Source organism: Vollenhovia emeryi, unplaced genomic scaffold (assembly GCF_000949405.1).
Source record: "Vollenhovia emeryi isolate VEMERY1.0 unplaced genomic scaffold, V.emery_V1.0 DF939207.1, whole genome shotgun sequence".
NCBI lineage: Eukaryota > Metazoa > Arthropoda > Insecta > Hymenoptera > Formicidae > Vollenhovia > Vollenhovia emeryi.
In genome coordinates, this window is record NW_011967159.1 from 561,396 (window position 1) to 588,054 (window position 26,659).

Below are 26,659 nucleotides of genomic sequence, written 5' to 3' on the forward strand. Positions count from 1 at the left end.
ATAAAAAAGTATTATTATATAAAATAATTTTTTATACACATTCAAATTCACGAGTGTGACGGGCAAGCGAATAAAGAGCTTTATCGAGGGTAAAAGTTGAAAAATGCTTTGAGCGATTCCGCTTTACAGGCCGAGTGAAAGCAGAAAGTACAGAAAGGAAAACCGGACAAAGAAAAACGCACTATAATAGAGCAACGCGATATTCTTTTCTCATAGCAATCGATTTTATTTCTACACGTGTATGTATACACACAAGATACGAAAAGAAAGAGGGGGGGAGGGAAGAGGGGAGAAAAAGCAAGAGAGCAAGAGAAAGAGAAAGAGAGGGGATCGAGTCGTTTTCATGTTGTTCAATTTGAGCGGTAGATATCTACCAGATAAGATATTTGAATAAATTTTTTTTACGCGTGTGTTTGTTACATATTTTAAATATTTTGAACATTCCTCACGCGAAGTCTCCTATTTCTGTGTGTATTCAATTGATCGACCGAAGCTTTCACCGTTCTCGAATGTTTATAAGAAACATAAAATACCTGGAATAATTTCCTATCGTGAGAAAGAGGAAAGCCTCCCGAGCGCAAGAGGGAGACGAACAAAAATGACAATAGACAATAACTCGTTGCTAATTTATTCATGTGTTCTTATTATTTTCCGTGTTCGAAACCCATAGCTAAAGCAAATCAATACGATCATTTTCAAGGCTTTGTCGAAAGTTTATTGTATTTGTGGCAAGAGATAGCAGCGGCGCCATGTCCGAGGGATTTCATTTTTATTATTCGTACCAATGTATCTGTCGCACAAGAGTTGTGCAAATTGTATACGTGTTTTACTTAAAAAAATCTTAATTCTTTTTTCTATAAAATAAAAGTAATTGGAAGATCGTACTACGCTAATTATCATGTGAAAGTCTTTACAATTGACGTATTGAGCGTCAAGTTTATTGCAATTCAAATTTTTATCGCAATTCATGCATCTATGCTTAATGCACGTTAGAAAAAGCTGCGCGGGATATGAAGAAATATAAGAAGCACGGATCTGAAACGCTTGCATAGTGTATGCAGCAAAAAGATGCGCACAGGAAACGCAGAAACGTGAGAATCATGCATATGGCGTCGAGGGAGTCTTGAATTTCACGAGCCGCTATATAACGCCGCATTCCTCAGGGTTGCATTTCTGAAGAGACCCCCAATCTAGATGCCTGCGCGTCCCGTGATACGCATTTTATCCTCCGTCGGGAAAGATTACGTTGGTTTAGTTAGGTGCATTTCTGTTCGATAATAAATTTATGGCAGTTGGCGAAGAGAATTTCTTGCGAAGATAAAAACGCGTAAAAAAATTTTACTGACTACTAATAATTATGAGACAGTCGTAGAAGTTAGCTGCAACTTTTGGACTAGTTTTCCCTCGGCCTTCTTCCTCTTGTTTCTTATGTTTCAACAAGGAACTGCTGGATGCGCTTAACTAAAGATGTGACGCTGTCTCAGCAGCGACCGTAATGAATATGATAATTTAGATATTACACAGATTTCGTATTTATGTCTGTCTCTGACATGTTAAGTTACAAAAACTTTTCTCTTTCAACACTATATACAAATATATATAAATACTGCATTCATATATGTGTACATGAGCTGTCCTCGAATTGATATTACAATCGGATAGGATGTGAATTTCACGAAAAATTAAATAAAAAAATGTAATGATACTCTTTTGAAAAAAAAGTTTCTGCCCGGGAAAAAAATGGAAAAACTCTCATTATATATGTCTCAATCATGTAATATCTAATTATATCTCGTGAGATTTAATTCTAAAAATCATCAGATCCTCAGAGACTTGACTCTTTCCTTGAACGTTCGAGATCATCTATTCAGATCTAACTAAATCTATAATTAAATGTTCTAAAAGGACATGATTAGCTCTCGATAGATAATAACGTTGAATATTCAACAAAAGTGTCAGATCTCTGAAGATCTGACGATTAAAAAATTGTGTATAATTAGATGTTACACGATTGAGATGTTTCCATTTTTTTTCCCGGACGAAAATTAAATAGATTTGGACTTTTTCGCTCCTCGGTTGCATCGCTAGAGAGTAGAAAAATACCTTATGTGTATATACGCGCGCGCGCGTGCAGGTGTAATCTATATATTTTATACCTTACGGCAGATGTTCTGAGAAAAGATCATATTAGGAGCTCACCGAGGATTATGGAGGCATTTGCTCGCTGGACTAGCTTATCCACAGTGTTCTTGAACTCCTTGGATTCTTTAATCCTGATTTGCGCCCGAGACACCTCGCCTAGGCGCGGTCTACCCAGCAGTGCCATTTTCTCTTCCTCTGTTCTCTCCTCTGGCTGCTTCATCTCCGCCGCTACAGCGATTCCTGCTTCCGCTGAAACCAGAAAATCGCGTCTTGCTGCTTTAATAATGTCATGGAACATGCTCTGTAACGGAATAAGTAGAGAGCCGATTCATGGTCAGACAGGAACGGAGAAACAGTTTCCGTTAATTAAGAGTTTTAATTAATTCCAGTCTGGTATGATAAATATGCGAGACGTATCGTTGAGCATTTCTTTATTGAATATTTTCAGGTATCGAACGACCCATTTTTGCATTAGCGAAGTGCTGAATTTTTCCACTTCAAGATAACAGTTTTAACATTGAAATACTGACAGCTTTGAGGTCATTAAAAATGTATACAGAGTTGTAACAATTATGAAACCACAAACAGAGCGTTTTATTAGTATTTAAACCTTACTGCTTATTCTTTTAAAATATTTCATCTTTTCGCTTTTACTAAAATTGTTTTCTTATAATCGCGATATTATTTTTACCATAGCGTTGGTATTATTTTTATTTGTATATATTACTGATTTATATATACTTGTTAAACATAATTCTTTTTAGTTTTTAAATATACATGTGTATACTAAATTTTATATGTATACAAAATACGTATAGTGTTAAAGACTTAACAACATTTATAGTATCTATTGTTAGAGATAAACTCGTGACATTCCGTAAAGATTGATCGCGTGGAAACAGTATTAGACAAGATTGATTGATCGATATCCTCCGAACATGTAAATTTATTTAAACAAACCTTAAACACAGGCGACAAACGCTGCAAACAGCCGCTTTCTCGTGTAGTCGCGGCTTTACTATCGATTGGTCTCATGAATTATAGTCGCACACCTCTCTTTTAAGCTAATTCCGTACTTCGTACTCTGTGTCTGACCACGCATCGACTCACATCACTTGCGTTGACACTTTTCTACTAGCGCATAGTGTGAAACTAAACTCAGCCTAGAAGAAAAACATTGTTCTATGCGGCTGCATACAAATATAAAGATATTAATTTCATTCTTCTTATGCAGTTAGTACAGTAGTTAGTCACGAAATGTTTCACAGAAATAGTTTTAGTCATCCTCGCTATCTGAAGACATGTTTTAAGAGCGACATGTGTGTTAAGTATTATTTAAAATATTGTTTATGTAACAATACAAATTTCGGCAATGTTATATACAATAAAGATTTTACGCAAAATAAGTCTGCTGTGCTATCAGCGCATATAAATATTACTCGATGACCACATTTATCTCCGTCATCGAGGGATGATCGATACTTTACACCGGGTGTTTCGATCGATGATGAATGACGCATTTATTGTTGGTATCTCCTGTCCACAGCCGTGATGGTATATGATCGTATTTCATCGCAAAAATAAAAGAAAGTACGAATAAATCTAGGATATGTGTCAGAATAAGAGCCACGAAAAATAAAGGAATAAATGAACGCGAGAGAGAGAAAAAAAGCAGAGAGTATTGTGTTATTAAAGAGAAATCTTATATATAATTGTGTAGTTTCCATGAAGAATTTCAATGTAGTGACATACTTTCTTAAAAAAAAACTCTCTAGAGCAAATGATTAATTTTTATACTATATTTGTGCACATATTTTTGTTCCAAAAATCTGTTGTAAAGCATCTAGTCTGTAGTCACTTTTGATATGAGAAAATAATCAACGGATAAACTTTTCCTTTAAACAATCAGTTGTGTCTAAAACGCGAAGGAAGGAAAGTTAAAAGATTTCTTATTAGAAAGATGTGTCATTTCTTAATCGTTTATGTCATATATTTTCATCCCAGGAAATATCCTTTCGTAAGGAGATATAAATTTGTTTGCCTTTCCCTGTACGTTTTAGTATTACTCCATAAAAGCTTCTTATAGCTCATATCTCGACTAAAGCTCGGTGAGTTAGCTTTCCGCATTGGTAGATTCAATTTTGCTTGACTTTTCCTTGATTCAGGATCGATGTAGCCTCCGTTATCCCCGTAATACTCTTTCAAACTTCGTGTCTCGCGAAAGATATTTTGTCAGATCACTATTGTGTCACCAGCATAATTTTCACATCCAATTACAACAATAAAAAGTATTAGATGTTTTATAATAACTGCAAAAAGTTTTTAACAATTTACCGGGTAACCGGAAAAGGATCTTTTACAACAAACAGTGTGGTTTGAAATATGAAGTGAAGCAATAAACATTACTTAATGGCAATACTGTGTAATAATAAGTTATGTAATAATGATAATATGGTAATAATATCACATCGTATCCAAAATCGCATTTGCAGCATATTGTTGGTGTTTGCAGAACGTAATAATAATCCCTTGTTGAGATACGATTTCACATAATCATATCATATTTCCAACGCAAAATAAATTTGCCATCTATCGTTCACTTTTGTGTATTTTTATAACTTACATTCACATTTCATTTGTATAAAAAAAAACCGCCCAGAGAATATCTGTTTCAAAACATTATGGACGCTTTTAACTTTACGCACCTATATTTCCAAATCCGGTTAAAAACAAGACCAAAGTGCATTAGCACCGTGAAATCTATACTCGTATATACGAAAAGAAAAACTTTGGGAGTGTGATATCAACATAATTATTCAATGTATATAAAGAAATAAATAAACAATAATATTGAAAATATTTAGGACTTGACGATATGTTTCTTTATTCTACTCTGAAGATTAATTTTAATATCCTTGATCGTACATAAAAGATATTAAGCTCATAAAAGATGCAGCAAGTTTAGATCGTAATTGATCTAAATTTGCTTTTCGAAGCCACGCTTTCGGTGCGTTATCGAACTTAAAGCTCATTAAACGGACTATTCGAGCGAAGGATGTAGGAATACAATTTATCAATGGAGATGTAGAGGGCAAGAGATTAGCAGTGGTAGATTATTCCTGTCCCAGACATGGATAAGATCAATGAAGGATTGGCCGATGAACGCCAGATGCAGTCGGGATGCGATTTATTGCTCTCGAAATACGTCTTTCGTTGAAAAAGCTAGCGCGTAAAATTTGCGGTGGATGAAATGTAAATCGCCTCAGGAATTATTTCGCATTGCGCGAACTTTCTAACGCATTTCCCAACTTCCTTCGCTCGAATATAATAGGGCATTTGCGATGCATTCCAAATGAGTTATGTTTCGTCACAATGCATGATTAGTCCAATCCAAAAATATTCTGCACGCTAGCTTGCATAAAATATAAATATATATAATTAATTCTACGCGCTAATTTCGCATAGAGGTACATTCCTTATTTCGTATAAAATTCATTTATTTACTTTAATACTGAACGAGGTAAGAAAATCTCGTTTAGTTTTTTTTTAGACTAACATTTCTGATCTGTAATTGCATCCAGATGATTCTTTGTACAAACTCGAAGATGTAGTGTAAGATGCTTTTGTATAAATACATTATTTACTGTAGAACAATAAATTACTTTCGTTTTTATTTTGAAAGAACTTGAAACGCTTATTTGAGCTACTCAGACAACCTTAAAGTAAAAAAAAGCACGGGGTATTTATAACTGGAAATAACTGTCCCATTTTTTTATTCGATACACTTCGCAATCGAAACATTTCTAGCTGTAGCGGAATTGGGACACGGTGATTGAATACAAGCGTTGATAACTAAATATGGCACTGGCTTTTCCATCAGAATATTTTAAATTTGATTGCTGGCGGTGAGTCAGAAATAAACGGCGGTGAGAAACCTCGTCTCATTTCGCAAGGGTTTTTTTAACGTTAGTGGAATTTTTACGAGCGCTCCTCGATCAAAACGTCGAAATTATCGGAAAACATAAGAAACGGCAGGGCGAGAGCGAACTAAAAATTCAGTATATGGACGTAGGAAAATCTTTTTTCAAACTCTTAGGAAACTTCGGAAATCTATTCGCCAGGAATGAACACATTCATCAAATTAAAAGATTTTCAATTTCTTTGGGAGAAATTAAAAGATTGATTTTAAACTGTAATAACACATCGCAATTGCCCAGTTGAATAATTATAGGGGCTATAAAATAATATTTGATATTTATTTTGTAAATGTGGACAATGAATGAAACCAAAAAAAAGGAAACAAAAACTTACGGATACTTGCCGTATTAGAATATCAATGAACACGATCGTATCTCGCGTGCAGCAAGCAGCGAGGCGAATTGGTATTTATACGCGAGCTGTCAGGTTGAAAGTACTTTAGATTATCGTACCTCTCAGTAACGCCAATTGAGTTCCTAATAGATTTAATCGATAGCTGTGGTTCTGATTATCAAGCAAACATGCCTTTAATATCATTCTGCGTTTTACGAGTGAAACGCAATGCAAAATTCGAATCGGCATATTTAAGAGACACCGTAACTATCGCAATTACGATGTATCGCGGGCTAAGTATTTCTCTTCAATTTTTAATAACGAGATTAGGCTATAGCAGTGATCGGAGCCGATCGTGACATCTTGACATATGTGTCGGGAATATGCTAAGCAAGATGACATTTGTACAATGGCAGTTAGAATAATACGACTGTTAACCAACGTTAGCGATAAGCGTTTCGGTACAGCTCTAAATGTTTAAATGTCTTAATTGTTGCAGAAGTTATATAATCATTCGAAACGAGATAAATCTCGGCTCTTCCGTCCGTTTCAAGTATTCAGTACTTCACTTACACTGATTTGTAATTAATTAATTAGCAAAAATATTACCTCACAATCGTTTAGTGAAGTTGAAAAGGGTATAAGTTAATGTATATGCACGCGAGCTTACTCAGGGTCGTGACCACGCGAGGGTCATGACATATCGAAATAAAAATCATTTCAATCAAAGCCACATTCTTTACATAGAGATATATTCTTTACGTGTATCTTTGTACTTTTAATGTTTGTATTATTTTTTCACTTATTTTTTATTTAGTGCAGTCAGCGTATCTTCATTTTAAGATAATTTCATAAAAGTATAGATATTCATAATTTCCACAAAACTCTCCACTTTATTATCCGCATAATAACTGCAGAGGGTAAATTTTTTTTTAAATTAAAAATACCATGTCGAGATTCGAGGCGAAACTCGAAGGAACTGTACGCCACGATTTTTAACCGAGTGGTTGAGCACGTATATAGGTTGATGTAGCAGCTGAAATTACTCTTGGTACTGCAAGAGTAAAATAGATCGATCGAGAGATGGATGGGGTTAGGAATGGAAGTGCTTAATGGGAGAGTGGACTTATCATGGATCACCTGAGCTAGGAGATGGTCCAGAAGTTAAGAAAGTTCCAAGTGAAGACGTTAAGATGACGTCATAATTTTATCAATTTATCAATAACGAATTATTAATAGAATAATAATAAAGGATTTACATTAAACTTCCTCGAGTGTAAAGCAGTCGGAAATCGCGCCCTTGCTATTGCTTTCGAGAATATCGTTTAATTATTCGACGGAATTTTTATTTAAGCGTAATTCGCACTTGGAAAAATTTACGGGCGACACCGCGCTTGAAAATTCTCAAGCAAAATTACGAGAAGTTTCTCAATTATTAAAGAGCGCATAAATTTATCCATAACATTTTAGATTTATGGTGTCTTCTAGTGCACTTACTCGACTGTGTAAAGTTAATTTGCAACTTGTTACAGTATTTAAATTATTTCTCGAAGATAAATTATTACCGCTAATAGTTATATTTAGAATTTTATCGTGAAGTAATCAATCTTTCTTGCCTCTTCTTTCATGTCTCAGTTACTCGTTAATTATTATTATATTTGTAAGTTTGTAGTTTATACTTTAATTTATAGTTTGTACTTTTTAATATTTCCTGTAATTAAGTGTACGAGTAAAGCTTTTACAACAATTACTAAGATGTACTTATCACATTTTTTTAAAATTAATTTCTTTTTAGAAACGCATTGTTATATTCATATACATCACTTATTCGCCAATACTTTGTCGACCTGTTCGCCTTCAAAGTTCGCTCGGCTTTAGCCCGGGAATCCATTTTTAGAAGCAACGTATGGCGCCTTGCAGCCAACGTAACTTACGCAGCGGTAAGGTTACTTTTAAGTAGTAAATTAGACGCGTTATTTCGAGGCCAGTTAGCAGAAATTCAACGAGCAACTGATTAAAACGAGTAAGTTTCTAGTTAACTTGACCGCGCCTTTGTTACTGCCAGGGCTTAAAAATAAAAAACATTTCCGACTTACAAGTGAAATAGCGATAGAAACGATTCAGTCGTAAATTTTGCACGGTATTAGAATTTAACAAACTATTCCACTTATTATTAAAGTAACAGGCTACGTTTAATATAATGAGTAAAACAAGTCGAATGTAAACATAAGATCCGAAACTTCCGTGACCTGGAGATATTAATTAATTTCTTAATTAAAAGCAAACAACCATGGGTAATTAATTGCTACGTAAGAACGTAACGAATCATGGATTTTACATTCGCTTCTATTTTTTTAACAGATAAATGTATTCAAATAACGAAATGCAAGTATGAATTTACATTAAAAAGAAAATATTCCATATAGGCCACATCAGTTTGCATGCACTCGGTCTCTTCTCACGGACGCGCAAACTCGTTCTGTTATTGATATAAAATATCTTATTAGCTCAATAAAGTTTCAAAACATTTAAATCTTCGTGGCAATAACTGAAGCTGTATAATAAAAAGTAAAATCATTAAGAATAAAAAAGCTTTCATTATATGATTTTGTGATATGTTCTGAACGTATGTTGACAAATAAGGTTCGTATCATTTATTGCGCCTTTCCAAAGCTAACCGAATTAAAACTAAATTTCCGATATGGAGGCTATATTTTCATCCGATAAGAATCAGCCCGTCGCGCTTTAAGTTCATCAGCACGAATAACACAACTAGTCACGAATGAGAGAATATTTCATTACGACAGAAGTTATTTTTGTCTACTTATCAGCGTCTGCCGAAAATCGGAACAAGTACTAACTCCTGACACGCCAAAGTTTACCATGTTCTTATCAGCGTTTACGTTTACGTGACTCCACCATTCGTCTTTTATCTGTTGTCCCGTGAATTACATTTGCGAGTAAAAACTATCTCCCAGCATAAAATCCAACCTCCATTGTCTACTCACGTTTAGTAAGTTATATTTATAATATAATGACGTTGTGTTTTTATTTAAAAAGAGAATTGCTTTTTATCTGAAAGCTTATGCTCAAAACGATTATTCATCGGCGAATATCGCGTTGCTGTAATCTCAAGTGATATTTGTTACAGCCCACGCTTGTTACTTTTGACATATCTTCATGATAGTAACCATTTCAACCGTGCATTACGACTTTATATCAGTTAATGTGCTTCATGACAGAGCATACATTAAATGTACAAATCGTACAGCAAATATACACGGCAAAGATTTATATAAATAAAAATGAGAAAGGAGAAATGTGAAATAATAAATGGGAGTCATAAACAGAATTTAGAAAACCAAACCGTATCGAATAAAATAATGAATGAACCATAATGAATAAAAACTATGAAAATTTTGTCATTTAATAGAAATGCAAAACGGTAAAAGTTCATAAACAAAAATAACAAGTATGTTTAATAAAATTAATAAAACTGACGAATACAAATTACAGAACATTACTGCGCGAAACATAAATAATAAATTGATGAAAATTATCAAACCTTACCATGGGAATTGCGATTATAAACCATAAAACTTAATTCTTTCTAGATATTTCACGATTGATCATCGACTGCCTGAGCCGAAATAAAACTTATAACTGAGCAATAATTTTCAACGTGTTACTTAATAGGAACGTCCACTTGATCCGGTTAAATTAATAAACGCAAATTATTGTCTCACTCATCGGATAATTCATTATTATATCATCTTCATTTATCAGTCACTCAAAAACGACATGATCAGACGTGCTTTCGCACTCGCACGAGGACTTGCCATAACGTGATTTATTGATTCTTTTGTTTACTGCTAAGCTACATAGTTTATTATATAAATTGAAAGACTTGTTTATGTCTCTCTTTCTCTCTTTGAAACGTACACATTACAGAGAAATATAACCGCTAAATATAAATTTACTGCTCCCAGCAGTGCATTGGTTGCAGAAGATAGCTACAAAACAGAAACACCGCGGATATACGTAGGTATGTACAGATACGTTGCAATCGGCGCGTTATCTTTTATTCGCTACGTTCATTCACAGCGTGTTATTATCAAGGCTATACATGATTAGTCACAATGAATGAACACCGCCTTATCGATGATTTAAACCGTCATAGATATAAGAGTCTCTCCCTGCTGTTATTACGCTTTCAAGTAAATTTAATGTCTCCCAATTAATGATAGACAACCTATTGTTCTATTTACATTTTGCGCGTGCACATTTTTTCCTTTTATATTCACGCGCTGCGTGTTTATGTGTTGTGTGTTAAATTCACGTTTTAGCAATTTTAAGATAATCTATTAATTTTCATTTACATCTTGCGCGCGCACATTTTTTCCTTTTATATTCACACGCTGCGTGTTTGTGTGCTATGCGTTAAATTCACGTTTTCGTAATTTTAGTTTTAATAAATATTATTGTTACAGCAATATTAAGAAATTTTCGGAAGATTTGGCTTTTCAAATTGCCAACTTGTATCGCGACGTTTTAACGGCAGATGTGAAACCGTGAAATCTACATTGATATAATTGGTAGAAAGATATCAAGGTGATCGTTAGTAGGCGTATACGTACATGGTACGATGATCAGGCGGTCATTAAATAGACATTAACGTTCGTCTAACGCGTAAACACGCGTTTTATAAGCAATACCGCATTCTTGATTGAACCTTGATGGCAGTCGTCAATAAAATACCGCAAAATACAATCGTAATGGCGTTACCGTTTCGCAGAAAGTGAACTTTTGCGTATTGCGATGTGACAAGTAGTTGTTCGAGGAACAACTCCACGATTTGCTATAGCAAAACCTTTCACGTTCATATTTAATGGTCGCCTTGAATTATCGTCGCGTTTGCGGAAACATCTTGGGACAGAAGTTTTAAAGTTTTAAAATAACCTCAATAAAAATGTGGAGCATCCTATTTGCACTCTTCAGCCGTGCGTTCAAGCGTATAAGAAAGTATAACGTAAGCAGATGTTTTGTACAACTGTACACGCGAATTACGCCACGAGCAATTAAAAGCGGAAAGTATCGCGGTTATAAACAAGTTTTAAATTCGAGCGATTTATATGGAAGGAAGAAATACAATCACCTGAGCTTAACACAGGATATCCCGGCCATAAAATGCAGCACGTTACACAATAGATGGAGTTCAGAAAATAAATGAAATTGCAACACCGACCGAACGAGACGTGAGCTCTGGGCGTATATTATTGGAAATGTAATAATAGGGTCGCGCGCCCGTAAGTTCGTTACTTCTTTACTCTTATTAATAAGAGCGCAATATATATTGTGGGTAAAGATCATGTAATACATAGCGACATACTTAAAAGAAATTGCGAAAACAGTAATTCAAGTTAATAAAATTAATAACAAAGCTATGCACGGAGTAATAAAATTATCTACCTGGTGTAAATTGCGTTTAAAGAAAGTATAAATAGAATTAAATTTTGTTAATCTCTTTGAAATACACACTTGTTTCGTTATATTTGTCATTTGTATATTGCTATTAATTTTTTCGATAGTAAAATCGAAAGCGGATAAATTCTTATTCCAATGGCAACAACTTGGAAAGTCAAATAGCAAGATGTTGATCAAGAGTCGCGTCCACAATAACTGGAGCAAATTCTACGAACTGATAACAATAGAAAGTACAAAGCTGGCTAATCCTTGTTTTTGCCCTCCGACATATGTACATACGTCTTCTTGTGTCGAATACACATTACAACTAGTTACACAATTCTGGACGTCGTCTAGTCTGTGATTGACGTCAGACTGTATTTAAAGTTCTATAGAGTCGGCATGGAGCTAGATCAGTCACGCGATATTCGCCGCGGATTTTCCTGACTCATACGGGCCGCAAGGGACCGTGGATCCCATTACAATGTCCAAGTTTCCTCTCGCTCTTCTTCTGTCATCTAACCTCGTTTATTCGCCGTCGTTACTCAGCATTACTAATCGGAATTTCTATAAATGTCGGCTAATATATCGTGACTAACCCGACTGGTCACGGAATATCAAAATCTCGCGAGTGCAAAATTTATATGTGTGTTTTGCAGTTTGATAATAAGAAACTTTTATGCGCGAGGTGTGTGTTTTATTTTACGACAAGCTTCTAGAATGACAAATCTTGACCTTATATTTATGTAAGTTCACCTATTCTACACGTTGATCTGTTTTTTTAATTTCAGTCTTCGTGCCTTTTTATATTTCTCTCTCTGCGTGCATTTTTAACGATTTTTTTTGTCCAAAGCACGTGATTTTAAATGTTTCTTTAAACTGACATTGCATCTAAAAAATCTTCAAAAATCGATTGCTTTAATACGATTTTCATTCATGAAGAAAACTGATTAAAATTTCGTGGAAGCTAGAGCTTTATATGCCGAACAATATATCTTCATTGTTCTTGCGTGAAACATTCTAAGGTGCACACGACAAACTACAAGAGACCAAAAATGTAGTTGCCTGTAAAAAATCAGCGCGGTAAGCGAAAGCGAGCAACGTAGGAAACGAAACCTGCGCTCTTGTTACCGTAGCTCAAAATCCTCGCATTAGCTCGCATCAAATTGCACGTGAATACGGCATTAGTCGGAGCGGTGTAATCCGCGTGTCCTCCACCGCCGTAAATTCCATCCGTATCATCTCAGCCTCCACCGACAGCTGAATGGCACAGATTTCATAAATCACGTTGAATTTTGGGCTCGGCGTTAGTTCCAAAGTAACAATTTACCTTTCGTTCAATATTATATAAACATTTACGAGCTGTGGAAACGTTATTCTACACGTACACGTGATCGGCAAAAGGTCCATTAGCTGTGGCAGATTCAGCACGGAAGGCAGACGATGAACGTACGAGATTATCGGCGATAGAATTATTGTTCTTTATTCGAGCGAGGAAAATCTGAATGGCAACGCGCACGGCGGATTTATACGAAAAACGTGGTTCGCGCCGCCGCGATTTATCTTTAACTACAGGATAAATAATCAGCCATGACGGATGCGCGGTATATTTTTCACTGGTTGCCAGAAACGAGCTGCATGAAAGATTTCCAGATCGCGTTTCGCTTAACAGTTGTTCTTTACGCGGTGCGTAACTCGTATCGAGATCTGTGCGCCTCGCATGCGTTTATATGCATCTCCGCGAACGCGCAGACGGAGTCGGTGGTTGGTGAACTTCGTCAGTCTGGTTTATAATTGGTGTCAGACGGTATTTACCGTTTTATACTCGGCATTACGCGCGACGCTACGGGATAATTTTAAATTTTCGGCGACGCGCTACTGCGCCAATGCGGTGCGAGTGCACGTGCCAAACGCATTTGCATTATTTTACGCTTTGCGGCTTGGAAATTTCGAACGCTTGTAATTAGAGTATAATATGATATAGATTGTCATATAATATGGTATTTGCATGAGACACACGAGCACTTGTAGCCAACACTATACATCGATATTAGCATGTTTACACAGATATTAATAATGCCGCTGAATATCTAGTTTCAGTTATAAAAGGTATTTAACCATTTTACATTAATAATAGTATGTTAAATTAATTATTAATTATTTGAAACGCGAATGTTCTCTTAAATATAAAAAGAAGTTCAAGGCTCTCGGGTACTCGCTGCGGCCATGTTGGATTATGACGTCAGAAATGATAAGCTGACAATTCGTACGCTTTATAAATAAATAACGCTAAAAAAACGTTGCTACCGCAACTAATCGTAATTGTTGCTGAAATACAATACTTTGCTGTAAACTATAAATTGCTAAACCGCAGCAAACACATTTTACGGCTGTCGCACCCGATAGGCAAAGTATTAGCTGTCCCAACTAAATATTTGCTGTCCATATTTTACAACTGAAATTTCGTTACCACGTGCAGTTTTCCGCGAACAAGATACCTGAACAAAAAGGCAGTCTTGAACGTTTCCGTATACCTCCGGCAACTAACCATTTCCCTCGACAGCTGATAAACAGCCGTAAAATGTGAGCGTAACAAGATTCCTCGTCATACGATGTCGCGCACGCGCGAGCTACTCATGACGGGAATCTTGTTACATTCACATTTTTCTTACGGCTGTTTATTGCTTATCAAGGGAAAAGGTTAGTTGCCGGAGCTGCGCTGAAACGTACTGTCTCTTCCTATTCCAGATACCGTACTATTTATTTATGTAAAGCGCAAGAATTCTCAGCATGTTATTTCTCGCTTCTGCCGTCACGATTTCCAACATGGCGAGCCTAGGAGCCTCAAACATTTTAATTAAATTATATATGAAGTTGTTGAAAGATTAATTTAAATTCTTTTGAAACAAAAATATCACGCTACACTATGCTGGAGACCTTGTAATCAGAGACTGGCCATAAGAGAGTTCGTCAAATTCCTGCGAGTGAGAGAGAAGCATAGGCTATCTCACTTTTTTACGATCGTAGAATCGTAGAGGAGTGAGGTAGCCTGTGTTTCTCTCTCACTCGCAGGAATTTGACGAACTCTTTTATGGCCAGTCTCTGACTACAGGGCCTCCACATTATGCTATAAAGGTCTGCGTTGAAATTTACATCGAGCTATAAGGTTGAAAGTTTCAGTTATAAAGGTACATTAAAGTAAAAGGCAACCGAAACTAATTTATGCGCGGTATTTATTAAGTAAAAGATTCGAATTTAATATTAAATCTTGCGATTGCTATTAGTTGTACGTCAAATATGAATTATTTACGCCACGTAGGCACATCTTTTTTCTAATTAGAATGCAGAATTGTGACGGACACGTGTTCCAACCGTCTGATCACGATCCTTGAACCGATGCAGAAATAAGTGCAAACGTGTAGGCACGTGCCTAAGAATAGTACAAGCTAATACGCGATAGCAATGCAGATCATCCGGTTATATTTTTGCGACTTTTTCTCCTTCATTTTGTTAATTCTATCGCGTAATATTTACTAGCCTGTCAAATAGTTTATTTTTGTATTATGTAAGTGGTTCTCTAAACGGGAATATTTAACGCGGAATTTTGCGCAAATGGGTAAATATCATAATATTATCGTTATAAACACGCACGTTTAAATTCCGATGGAAGATTCACAAAAGTTGACTCTTTAAAATCATTACATTAGTGTTTTATTATAGTTTATGGATGCTCCATGTATGGAATGCGAGCCACTTAATTTATTTACGACAAAAAATTAGTTGAAAGTTCTAGGAATATCGTGGAACTCGAAGAAACTTTATCTCTGAAGTTTGATATTTCGATTGTTATATGTTTTGCTAAATGTTTCACTGTTAAACGAGCTTCGGAAAAAGAACTTCGTAAACAGGCTTTCTTCAAATTTTATAGTGTTCGCAAAGCTTACCGGATAAGCTTCTCCGTCATAAACAGTGAATAAAGTCAGAAATGCCGTAAAAGAACAATTAATCGCTCGCGTCATATTTAGCAGGGTATCGTGATCTGTCACGTAAACTATTAACGTCCTGCAAGATTCATTTCGAGCACTCTCCACCCTCCAGCCCCATCTAGATACGCTAATCGGCTTTTCTTTCATTGAACTCTTTAATTATTAGTCGAATAATTAGCTTGACTATGAAAAGCAGATAAGAGTAGCACGGGAGAAAGAGTATTTTTCAACATACAAAATTAAATACCCTCGAGGAAAGTGCATTCTCAATTCTTGCAACACGTTACACTAAACGGTTTTAAAAATAAACGTTGCGAAAATATAAAACTATCATACATAAATGTTGACATAATTCTGTAACGAGTTAAAAATGTGGACTTGGTTTAAGGCAAGCGCTACAAAAACGTAGGCTATTTTATATTATTACATTACAGTATTTGCAAACAGTCGTTACATTTATCTGATATTTTAGGTGCATTCGAGGTGTATTGGATAATAACCAATTATTTCACCACTAAATGATAATTGATATAATCAACATGAAGAATACTTAGGAATTGAAGTGTCGGTCCTTTACTACTACTCAGGTATCGCGAACATCTCTAGATATGCATCGATCCGGGAGACACCGACACGATTTTGGCAAGCTCCGCTGGTATTTATAGATAGATACGCGAAAATTTAGTATCTCCAAGCGAGAGAAGCACGTAGGCTCTCGACGCGCATTTAAAGGGTACGGCATTACTTGAAGTTTTAAAGGCGCGTCCTTCTAGCAGGCTAGTTATTACGAATTTATAATATTAATATTGTAAATTCATAATTTATTATGAACATATAAAAATTATATTTGTACATTTGTCAGCTATTAAGTAGAACGTACAAGGAAGGGGTTTAGCACGTGGAAAGTAAATAGTCAAGCGAATAAAAAATATTTAATCATTACGAATTGAACGAATAATATGTAGGAAAAATAAAATGGACTTTTGTATCTTTAACAATACAAGCAATTTACTTGTATTTTTACCATAAAGCACATGCCTCCGCATAAATAAATTGCTCTTGTCGTTTTACATTTAAAACCGTTAAAATAAGACTACAAGTTTAAATAGGAGATACGTCAAAATTATCGTATTATATACAATATATACAGATAAATATATGATACGAAATGAGATAGGATTAATTGAATATAGAAAATTAAATAGAAAAAAGTTTGCCTTCGCGTTATACATTGTCGTATCGGTAAGGACTGTAAAAATATACACAGTTTCTTCAGTGTCCTAAATTATCTGAAATTACTTCATCAAGTCAAACATACTTTCATTTATGGATTAATAGCCGGCGTTAAAACGAATTTAACGACCTACAATACGTCAAACGGAAAACTGTTTGTCCGCGAAACAATTGCGAATAGCGCCTGCTATTTGCCTATATCTTATTGCCTATGATCTCAATTGCCGGCAGTCTCAATTGCCCGCTGAGCGATGGCTTACAAGCATCACTGCACAAAAATAGAGATGGACAAAAGTCGATCGATTAATCAACGTCCCGCGCTTCTTTGTCAAGAAACAGATTAGTTTTCCGATGTTTCTTTTGGACTCGATCCCTATATCGATGATCTTTTTTGTTCGTTGTTACTGGATTGTGTCAGCGAACGTGGCAGACACACAAATTTATTTCTTTACCGCGTACGAAAGCACGCGGTTTTCTTGTTAATTAAAAATTAATTCCCCGCTCCTAATTCATTACGTTTAATTCCTTGTTCCTTATTATCGTTCATTGTATCTGAGCCCTCGGAATGACCTCGATCAATTAACTTTACTCAGATTAGCTTAATCGACGGTCAACTTGTCCAGAAATATCCGCAGTATTTCGTTATCGTAGACGGAATTATTAATTTCTCGTAATTTGACGCGCGAGAGGGGAGATAAGATTAAGAGTGATGAATTACAGCTTAGAAATATTGCTGCGAGCATTTAGGCCGGTTGACTCAACTATTCATTAATCAAACCTCAATTGAAATTGTACTGTTAAATTTTATTTAAATACTAAAAAGATGTAAAAAAAGTGAGATCAACCAAATATCGATATCTCCGACATGTTATCGATTATTATTGTGGAAAATTAATTGCTCGAGCGTTGATTAATTTTTTTATTATCGTCCATCTACGCAAAGTAATAATTTCAGATAACGATGCATGTTTGCAGTTCCGTGCAAATTGCATTGCACACATGACCTTACTTCACACACACACAATATACAATATATGGCCACGTCGCACGTACACGCGATGTGTACACGATCGCTTTGCACACATAAATTAAGAAAGTGGCATTGACAGTTTGTACTTGTGTTATTATTAACACTGGTAAAATAATTATTCTAGATTTGCAGACGCAAGTACTTGTACTTGCATGCACGTTATGAAAATTATTTTAGATTCTTTCCGCGCATTTTTACTCGTGTAAAATACTCGTAAACATTTGGCTTAAGATATTCCATTGAAATTTTGCGGCAAGCGCACACCGGTCGGTGTCCTTTTGTATAAACAAATGTATGTATAAAGAATAAAAACCATCCACTCGGCGTGCGAAAAGTAGTTGAGTGGAAAATATAACGTTCCTTACGATCGGAACATCTATCGACGAATTAGTCAACGAAATTGTGAAATTTTGCACTCACAAAAGTCTCATTTACGCGAAACGGCTGTTATATATGATAGTTTAATTGCAGTACGCCATAGGCGTGTTGTTTTAGAAATGGTTTAAGTGCCAGACCTTATGCATGGAAAGCAGGTGGACACGACATCTGGATTCGCCTGGCGTGGAAAGTTGAAAATCCCAGTGGAGCCGTACAATCATAGACCTCGTTTCGCATTGAAGACAGCGGACGACCGCAAGCTATGCAAACCCTCTCTCTCTCTCTGGGGTAAACCCTCACTTTGCATGGAAAATTGCAAATCTATCTGAACCCGTATAATTGATTAAGCATGCTATTTACATACGATTCCGGATAGATTCTCAACTTTCCACGCCAAATGAATTACAGTGACGTGCGCGAGATGTTTGAAATGATTTTCGTAAAAACGCAACTATTAATGACACGTGCGTACAAACTATCAATGCCATTTTATTATTTCGTGCGCGGTTGTGTATGTACAGTAAAGTTGTACAGCCTGCGCACAAATGTATATCCGTATCTCAGATTGCCGCTTGTGCATAATAACGCTTGTAGCCTCGCAGTGTGCAATTTTGAGACTGTCGGCCGTGTAACTGTAATTGTAGGTAGACGCCGCTATTAGCAATCGTTTTATCACCGAAGACCTCACTCCGAACGCAAAAACGTAAGTATTTTACTAAGTGTAAAGATACTTTTCGTAGAAAACGGAGTGTAATCTTATCGTATACTTTCGACTTATAGTTTGGCGCGATATCATCTTCCCTTAGAATTGTATTTTAAAATGCTATACACGTAAACATGCATATGCCGTCTCGGCCATCTCTAAAGGAGTGCATTTCGCAAAAGGATACTTCAGACGAGAGCGTCTTAATTTTGTACAGGCAAAGAAGCAACGATTTGGGGTCTTGGGATTTTTCTAGTGGCAAGCCCTCACTTTTGTTCTTATAGCTGTTGCGGAGGTGTTTGCGGAACAGTGGTTATAAGCCCTTTCGTTAAGAACTTCCTGAGTTATGAGCCTTCAAAGTTTAAGTACCATCGGCATTAGCGCGTTATCCAAGGCGCCGCGATATCGGAGCCCCCGCTCAACGAGATGAATCGCGGAAGTATACATGGGTTTCGTCGTTCGTGCATCGCTCACGCGAGCACCTGGTGCGAGGTACTATTGCACCTGCATTTGACATTCCTCGACAAGCGCACCGGAACACTGCTAACTTCAGAAGAAGAAGCGGCGTTATACCTTCCAATTGACTATTTCTGAGTAGACTCTTTCCATTTCAACCAGATTTTAATTAGTAATTTATTATTAGTAGCCAAGCTACTAAAGTAACGGGAATTACAACTTCTCGCAAAGAGTTTTTCCGAAAGACAAGTTGCTTTCAAACTGACCAAAAAAAAAAAGAGATGCACTTAAGAGAATCTTTAATTCTATTTCAGTGCATTCTATATGTTAATGCATATGCATGAGCGTTATTGCATCGCTCGTTGCACGTGTTCTCGCGGTCTTGTAGTATGCAAATCGCGACTTGCGCGTGGACGCGGGCGTTGAAACAAAATCGGACGGCGGCTTTTATTCACCGAAGAGAAAAAGACGCCCGGATCAAAAGCTCCGTTGCACCGAGATGTATCGAGTTAAAATAAAAAAGTCAACTAAGATACAAAAAAAATGCTGAAAATTGCGGAAAATTCCACGTGATATCAACGTCTGGGTAAACTTTGCAGGCGCAATTTTAAGATTATTGTTTAATGTTTCAAATTGCCGAAGATTTAGATTTAGATATCCATTTATTTAATTATTATTTACAGTTTGATATGTTGTTTATTTTTAGTGTCTCTCGCTTCCTCCCACGTACAAATTTAATGCACGCGTGAAGTAAAATGTATAAAAAAATGTACATAGAAATATATGTATTGCTTTTAAAAAATACAGATATTTGTAACTCTCTTTTATCTTTAATATCTTCCGTCTTATGGTTTCCTATTTAACATGGCCATCCAAATATCTCCATTGTTTTCATCGAAGATGGAAAAGATCTTTCAAAGAGAAGTCAGTTCGAAAAAAATAGATATTATAATTAATAAAATTTTAGTTCTTTTTTAATTCAAGATTATATTCTTTTAAATGCCATGTCATTTCTGTATAATAAAATAAAATCATGTACTTTGACATATTAACGTCATGTTATAGCAAACATTGAAAAGTATTCAGCAAGCTATTACAATATAACATTTACCCTATTAAAACGTGCGCAACTGCTGAAAGACCTTCCCATTAAAAATAACAGAGGTATTTTGGATGGTGACGTTAAGAGCAACACGCTGTACATAACATTTATAACCTGAGTTATTGACAAAATATGTAATTAATATAAAATGTATGCTTTGGTGCTGCAACTCTTAATCGCAAATAATCGCGAAGATTAGGGTAAAATTGTTAATGCAGTTAGTGTTGGAAAAATCGTACACACACACGTCAATTTATCGCTCAAATTACAAGAATGTAATTTGAGAAAAACTGGCAATTGGCATTATCTTCGCATCTTTATTTTAGTTTGTTTAGTTTTAAGTTTAGTGTTAATTTACCATTTTAGCGAAATAAGCGATCTATTTCAAGAAACGTTCTATTCTACTAATTATTATGAAGCCGTGTGTTATGGCAAAGCCATTAATAATTATGGGGAAGCACTACAGCGGACATTACCTGACTGTTTTAAGCCTGTGTTTCAGATTTCATGTAAGATAAATAACTAAATAAATAAAGCTCGATTTCCTTATCCCGAGTTCACGTAAGATAAATACATGAATAAATAAAACTCGATTTCCTCATCCAGACTAAGAGATTACCTTTCTATTATTACTGAAACATTATTAACAAAAACAATTTGTATTTCTATTCAAATATAATTATAAATATATAATAAAATAATGAAACATACAAAGTGGAAGACTAACGAAGTTAAGTGTTGCAATTTATACATTATATCAAAATTTATATTTGAAAATGTAAAATGACAAAAATGCTCAGCTATTAAAAAGCAATATATAGACAAAATTATTATATACATAAAATTGTTAAGACAATTTCATATTCAATATTAATTAATACATATATATTATAGATTAATAATTATAAAAAAATATTTGTTCCTTTCTGGTTTTGCTGTGAAATTCCTGAAAATATCACGAAACGATAATTCACAGGGAATAAAAACTCCCGTCTGTATTAAAATGTGTACGTACTACTGTGACAATTAATGAATCAATCAGCGCAGGACTAATTGATGCGCAAGAAAAAAGAATTTGGACAAGCGCAAAATGTCCGTTTATTCAAGACTTACGTTCAATTATGACGGATCCAGGCAGAGAACCAGCGCGTGATACATGCATGAAGAGACACGTGGAAATCAATTTTCATCAAGAACAAGTCGTCAGCGTTCTTATCGTGAAATGGGTATCGATTTAATCACATAATTAATCGCGATTAATCTTAATAGCGTCGCCAATCGTCACGCTCGTGCTTTTACCGATCGACATTTACCTTTTTCATTTCCTCTTCTTTTAAATGTTACGTTGGATACGGCTATTCCGTAATTATTAAAGCTTCTTTTAACTATAGCTTTTTTTCAAAGCTAAACTGAAAATACTTATAGGCAAATAAAAGTCATTTTACGCAGATAATAACGCGATATAGTATTGAGAATATATGCTCTTTACATTGCCCTCTGTAAATATTAATAGCTCTTGTACATATCGAAGGCTCGTTATAAGACTGTTTCAAATTTGATATGTACATGTTAAAACTCATATCTTTATCGCTATCAAATATGATTGCCCAGAAATAGACAAGTTTTCACGTGGTGTTTCCGTTAGATTCAAAGTTTTCCCATCGCATTTATCCTCGTCAAGAGGCTGAAAGGTCTTCCGCCGAAGTTTGTATCAGCAAAAATGGCATCGGATCGAATGAAAAGAACAACGTAAGCAAGTGACGGCGCTATCGAAATCAAATGCCGAAAGTTTGGACCGAGATTTCGCTTCTTATTCGCTTCATATGAAGCAGTTAAATCTGAGCACCGGGTTTTCTTACAAACGCGGCAAAAAAGCTCCTCGGGGAAAAATAAATCCCAAAAAATTATCTCTTAATATATTTTTCTTATTAGGGAACTTATTCTAAAAAATAATAAACTTAAAGTGAGACTCCCTACAACTAAACAACATATGAGAAAACGCCAATGTGGGTCACAAGGCAAGATGTAGGTAGCCCAACTTGTAATTTTTATATTTTAAAATGTGAATTCGTACACCGTTTCTTTCCACATTTGTCCTGCGTGCCGGTTTCTTTCCGGACATAACGCAGTTTTCTTACGGGTGGAGTTATTATCGTCAGCAAATTCACATATCCAAATCGATAAACGATTTGTAATTATATTTAAAATGCTACATTTTAGCATTTTTTTAGCATTTATTCTAAAAGAACAACTGAAATATTTATGATGATTAAAAGATAATAATGTATCTCCATGCCCTACAACTATTGTTTTCACGTTTTATTGTTTGCAAACGTCTGAGGAACTTTTTTGTTTCGCATAACCGATTTAAACGACCGATCCTACATAGAAGAAGAAAGGAAAAGCAAGTATTGTCACAACGATTTTAAAGTGTATTGGGAAATCCCGAATTGAAAAACTTAATCACCTCCTTGCAGCAAGGGCTCGCCTAATTCGACATAGAAAAGGGCATCCTTCTCGTAAGAGTCCTCTTCGATGATTTCCAGGTTGATAGTTTTCCTGAAACAATTACAGAATGGTTTAAAATAATTGTTGGAAATGCTATGTAGCGAGTTTGCAAGGAAATGAATATGTGTATATACAGAGTGTCTCATTTTAAATGATCCACGCAAATATTTCCAAAAATATGAAAGATACGGAGAAACGTTTCAAACAAAAGTTATTTGGTTCAGGGGGGGACATAAGGTGGTGCCATTGACTTGACCTTGGATAGTCATTTGATGGTCATGTGAAAGGCCACCTTCAATTTTCTTAATAGAACCTCCTACATTATACTATCTCATTTTACTAATTAATATGAACAACTTTTGTCTGAAACATTTTTTGATTTGCCTAATACTTTTTGAGATATTCAAGAGAAAATTGATAACTTTTTTAATGTTTAACTTACGATATCTCAATAACTGTTTGTCAGAAGGAAAAGTAATGCAGGACTTTTGCAATAGCGTTTCAATTATTGAAAATTTTTGTGTATTGTAACACATAAAATTTACATACACAAAAATTTTCAATCAGGCACTAAAGGCCAGCCATAAGAGGTTTAATTTTTGTTCAAACTATTGTGCCCCCACACTGCCTAAATCAACGAAAGAAGAAAGAAACCAAACAGCTGTCGCTGTCGTGACTGTATGCTTCCTGTTTCCTTGAAATAAACAAATAATTTCCCAACAATTCTACGATTAATTGAAGGCCTGTCAGAACACTTGGAGTTAAACTCATAGCGATTGAACGTTGCGGCACCGTCTTTGGGAAACGTACGAACACGATTGTTATTCGTTAATTTGGATGTCATGGTACTTACATAAATTCAGAACAACGTAAATTAATGTAAAAAAACTGATCCGAGTATCGTTGTACAAATTTTTTTTATAAATAAGTGTCTCTGGCTATTTTTAAATTGTGCATCAAATTTTCTAGCACAGGAAATTAAACTCGTTTTATCAGATTCAATCGTCGTAATTATGTAATTCATTGGAGACGTTAAAAGACGTCAAACGATATTAAACGCGGACTGTCTCGTACTGTTTCGAACTATACGAACGATGGGACAACGCCGCGGAAATCGATTTATTACTTTGGATAATTAAGTATCGGATAACTGTACAACTTGCAGGCGCGCATTAGCGTCAGGAGGCATAATTGAAGACTTCTTCTGGGAAGCGTACTATTTTCTACATTGTTGTTGGTATGATCTCGACGGAATAGTCATCAATTTTCATTGAAAGCGGAAATGCCTTTTGGTATGCAAGGTGCTCGCGGCTCCGATAGATTTGACCGAAATTCGCCCTGATGTAAAAGACAATCAATGTGGAATCTCAATCAATTAATTATTATTATTCCGATACGTTTGTACTGTTCTGTCATGTAACATTATTTGCAACGCAGAACAAAAGAGTTGCTTAATAAATTGGTTTGATTTTCATCATCGTAATTAAATATCAATCGTTCTTTCTATTTGTACAAGCATGATAAAAATCACGGGCGTAGCGAATTGGTTAATTTGTTACTTTATTGTTTATTTTTCGTAACGAATATCTGTTAAAGAAATTGAAAGAAATGTAAGTTATTTGTGCACGGATAGCGCGTGTGAAATAACATGAAAATGTCAAACATATGTCATAGGCGCACATCGATATGTCGTCCTGCTTTATATAAACAATCTCGCTGTTAATAAACTTCCAGATAATGTATAATTAATGCGACTTAAATATGCAAGCTTGATAGCGCTATTGCTTAAATGCGGAGTAGAAAAATTGTTTAAATCGCGTACAGCTAGTTCACACGCGAATAAAATAGAATCCACTTCTAAAAAAGGCATGTAAGTCGATTAGTCGCATATCTCTATTGTTGCGGCTTATACGTATACGATTATTATAGACTAATTATGCAAAATCGAAACTATTGTATTAAACATACTTTATATTTTATATTTAAAAAAAATGGGTATTTATTAAAACAATTATATAGAATACTGAAAGTCTTCCTTTTAAATATGAACTTACAAAATTTTATACGTATGGTTTTGTCTCTAACACTTATTCGAATCCACGTTCGAATCATTTGAATAAATAAAATAAAAGCACAGAGCAGATGCTTTATTTTGCACAATTAGCAAATAACAAAAATGTAATGACACTTACCTTACGATTTCTCTGCCGTTGCCCGATGCCGCCTAGGCCTGCTCCCTCCTCTGAGATTTTCTTGTTGCACTTACACTCACAGCACTAACTCGCGAAAATCTATCGCGCGAAATTTCGGACACTCCCGTACGCGATGTAAAATACCGTGAAATGCAGTAAGCGACGTTTACTTCCTGCCCGTTCGAATTGCGAAGAACGACAGAGCGAATTACGCCGCGAACGCCGAAGTCGCACAAATTTCTCTCCCCGAAAATGGAACAGATTACACGAAATCGATAGATAGTTAAAAGCGCGGTGCGTAAACGAGATGTAACCGCGACAAAGTACCACGGTTTACATTCATGTTTTAGATGAGTTGGTCTCATAAAATATCCATGTATACGTTAATAAAGAGCCGTCGCTTCAACATGCAATTCGTTTCTCGTTACAAATTTTAGAATCTTAATAATTAATCGAGTAACGTTACTTGTCACTGATAAAGGTGTACAAATCAATAGCGTTTTATCCCTACATTCCTCGCGATCGAGTCTTGGAAACCGGTAACGTAAAAATAATATCACGCACGGAACAACTCTCGCTGCTGCCTGCCGGCTCGACGTTCGGCGAGCGAGTGATAAGTACGGAATTTTCCATTACGTAGATGGGCCAACGAATTCTCAACGTTTTTTTGTTGTTTTTCACTCGGCGCGGTGACGTACGACGTTTTTGCGTGCCATCGTGTATCTGAAGGTCGCCACGCTAACATTCGCTCGCCGAACGTCGAGCCGGCAAGCAGTGGCGCGAGTCGCTCCGTGCTTGGTATTATTTTTGCGTTGTCGGTTTCCAAGACTCGATCGTGAAGAATGTAAGGATAAAACGCTATTGATTTGGACTCCTTTATCAGTGACAAGTAACGCTACTAGATTAATTATTAAGTTTCTACAACTTGTAATGAGAAACGAATTGCGTGTTGAGGCGACGGCTCTTTATTAACGTGTACATGGATATTTTACGAGACTAACTCATCTAAAATATGAAAGTAAACCGTGATACGTTGTCGCGGTTACATCTCGTTTACACCGCGCTTTTAACTATCTATCGATTTCGTGTAATCTGTTCCATTTTCGGGAAGAGAGACATATTTGTGCGACTTCGGTGTTCGCGGCGTAATTCGCT

The 26,659-nt window shown here is 35.6% G+C and overlaps 1 protein-coding gene across 4 annotated transcripts in view; it reads right to left on the reverse strand.

The window, feature by feature from the left end:
* LOC105561438 (sodium/calcium exchanger 1) overlaps nucleotides 1-26,659 on the reverse strand; it is a 60,221-nt gene that overhangs the window by 14,592 nt on the left and 18,970 nt on the right. For 3 of the 4 annotated variants that reach the window (XM_012011421.1, XM_012011423.1, XM_012011420.1), the window contains 2 exons: nucleotides 23,272-23,363; nucleotides 2,200-2,391 (listed from right to left, as the gene is read on the reverse strand). In XM_012011421.1, the coding sequence (XP_011866811.1) occupies nucleotides 2,200-2,391; nucleotides 23,272-23,363 (284 nt within the window). The remainder of the gene's footprint in view (nucleotides 1-2,199; nucleotides 2,392-23,271; nucleotides 23,364-26,659) is intronic. The other variant, XM_012011422.1, reaches the window with a different exon arrangement.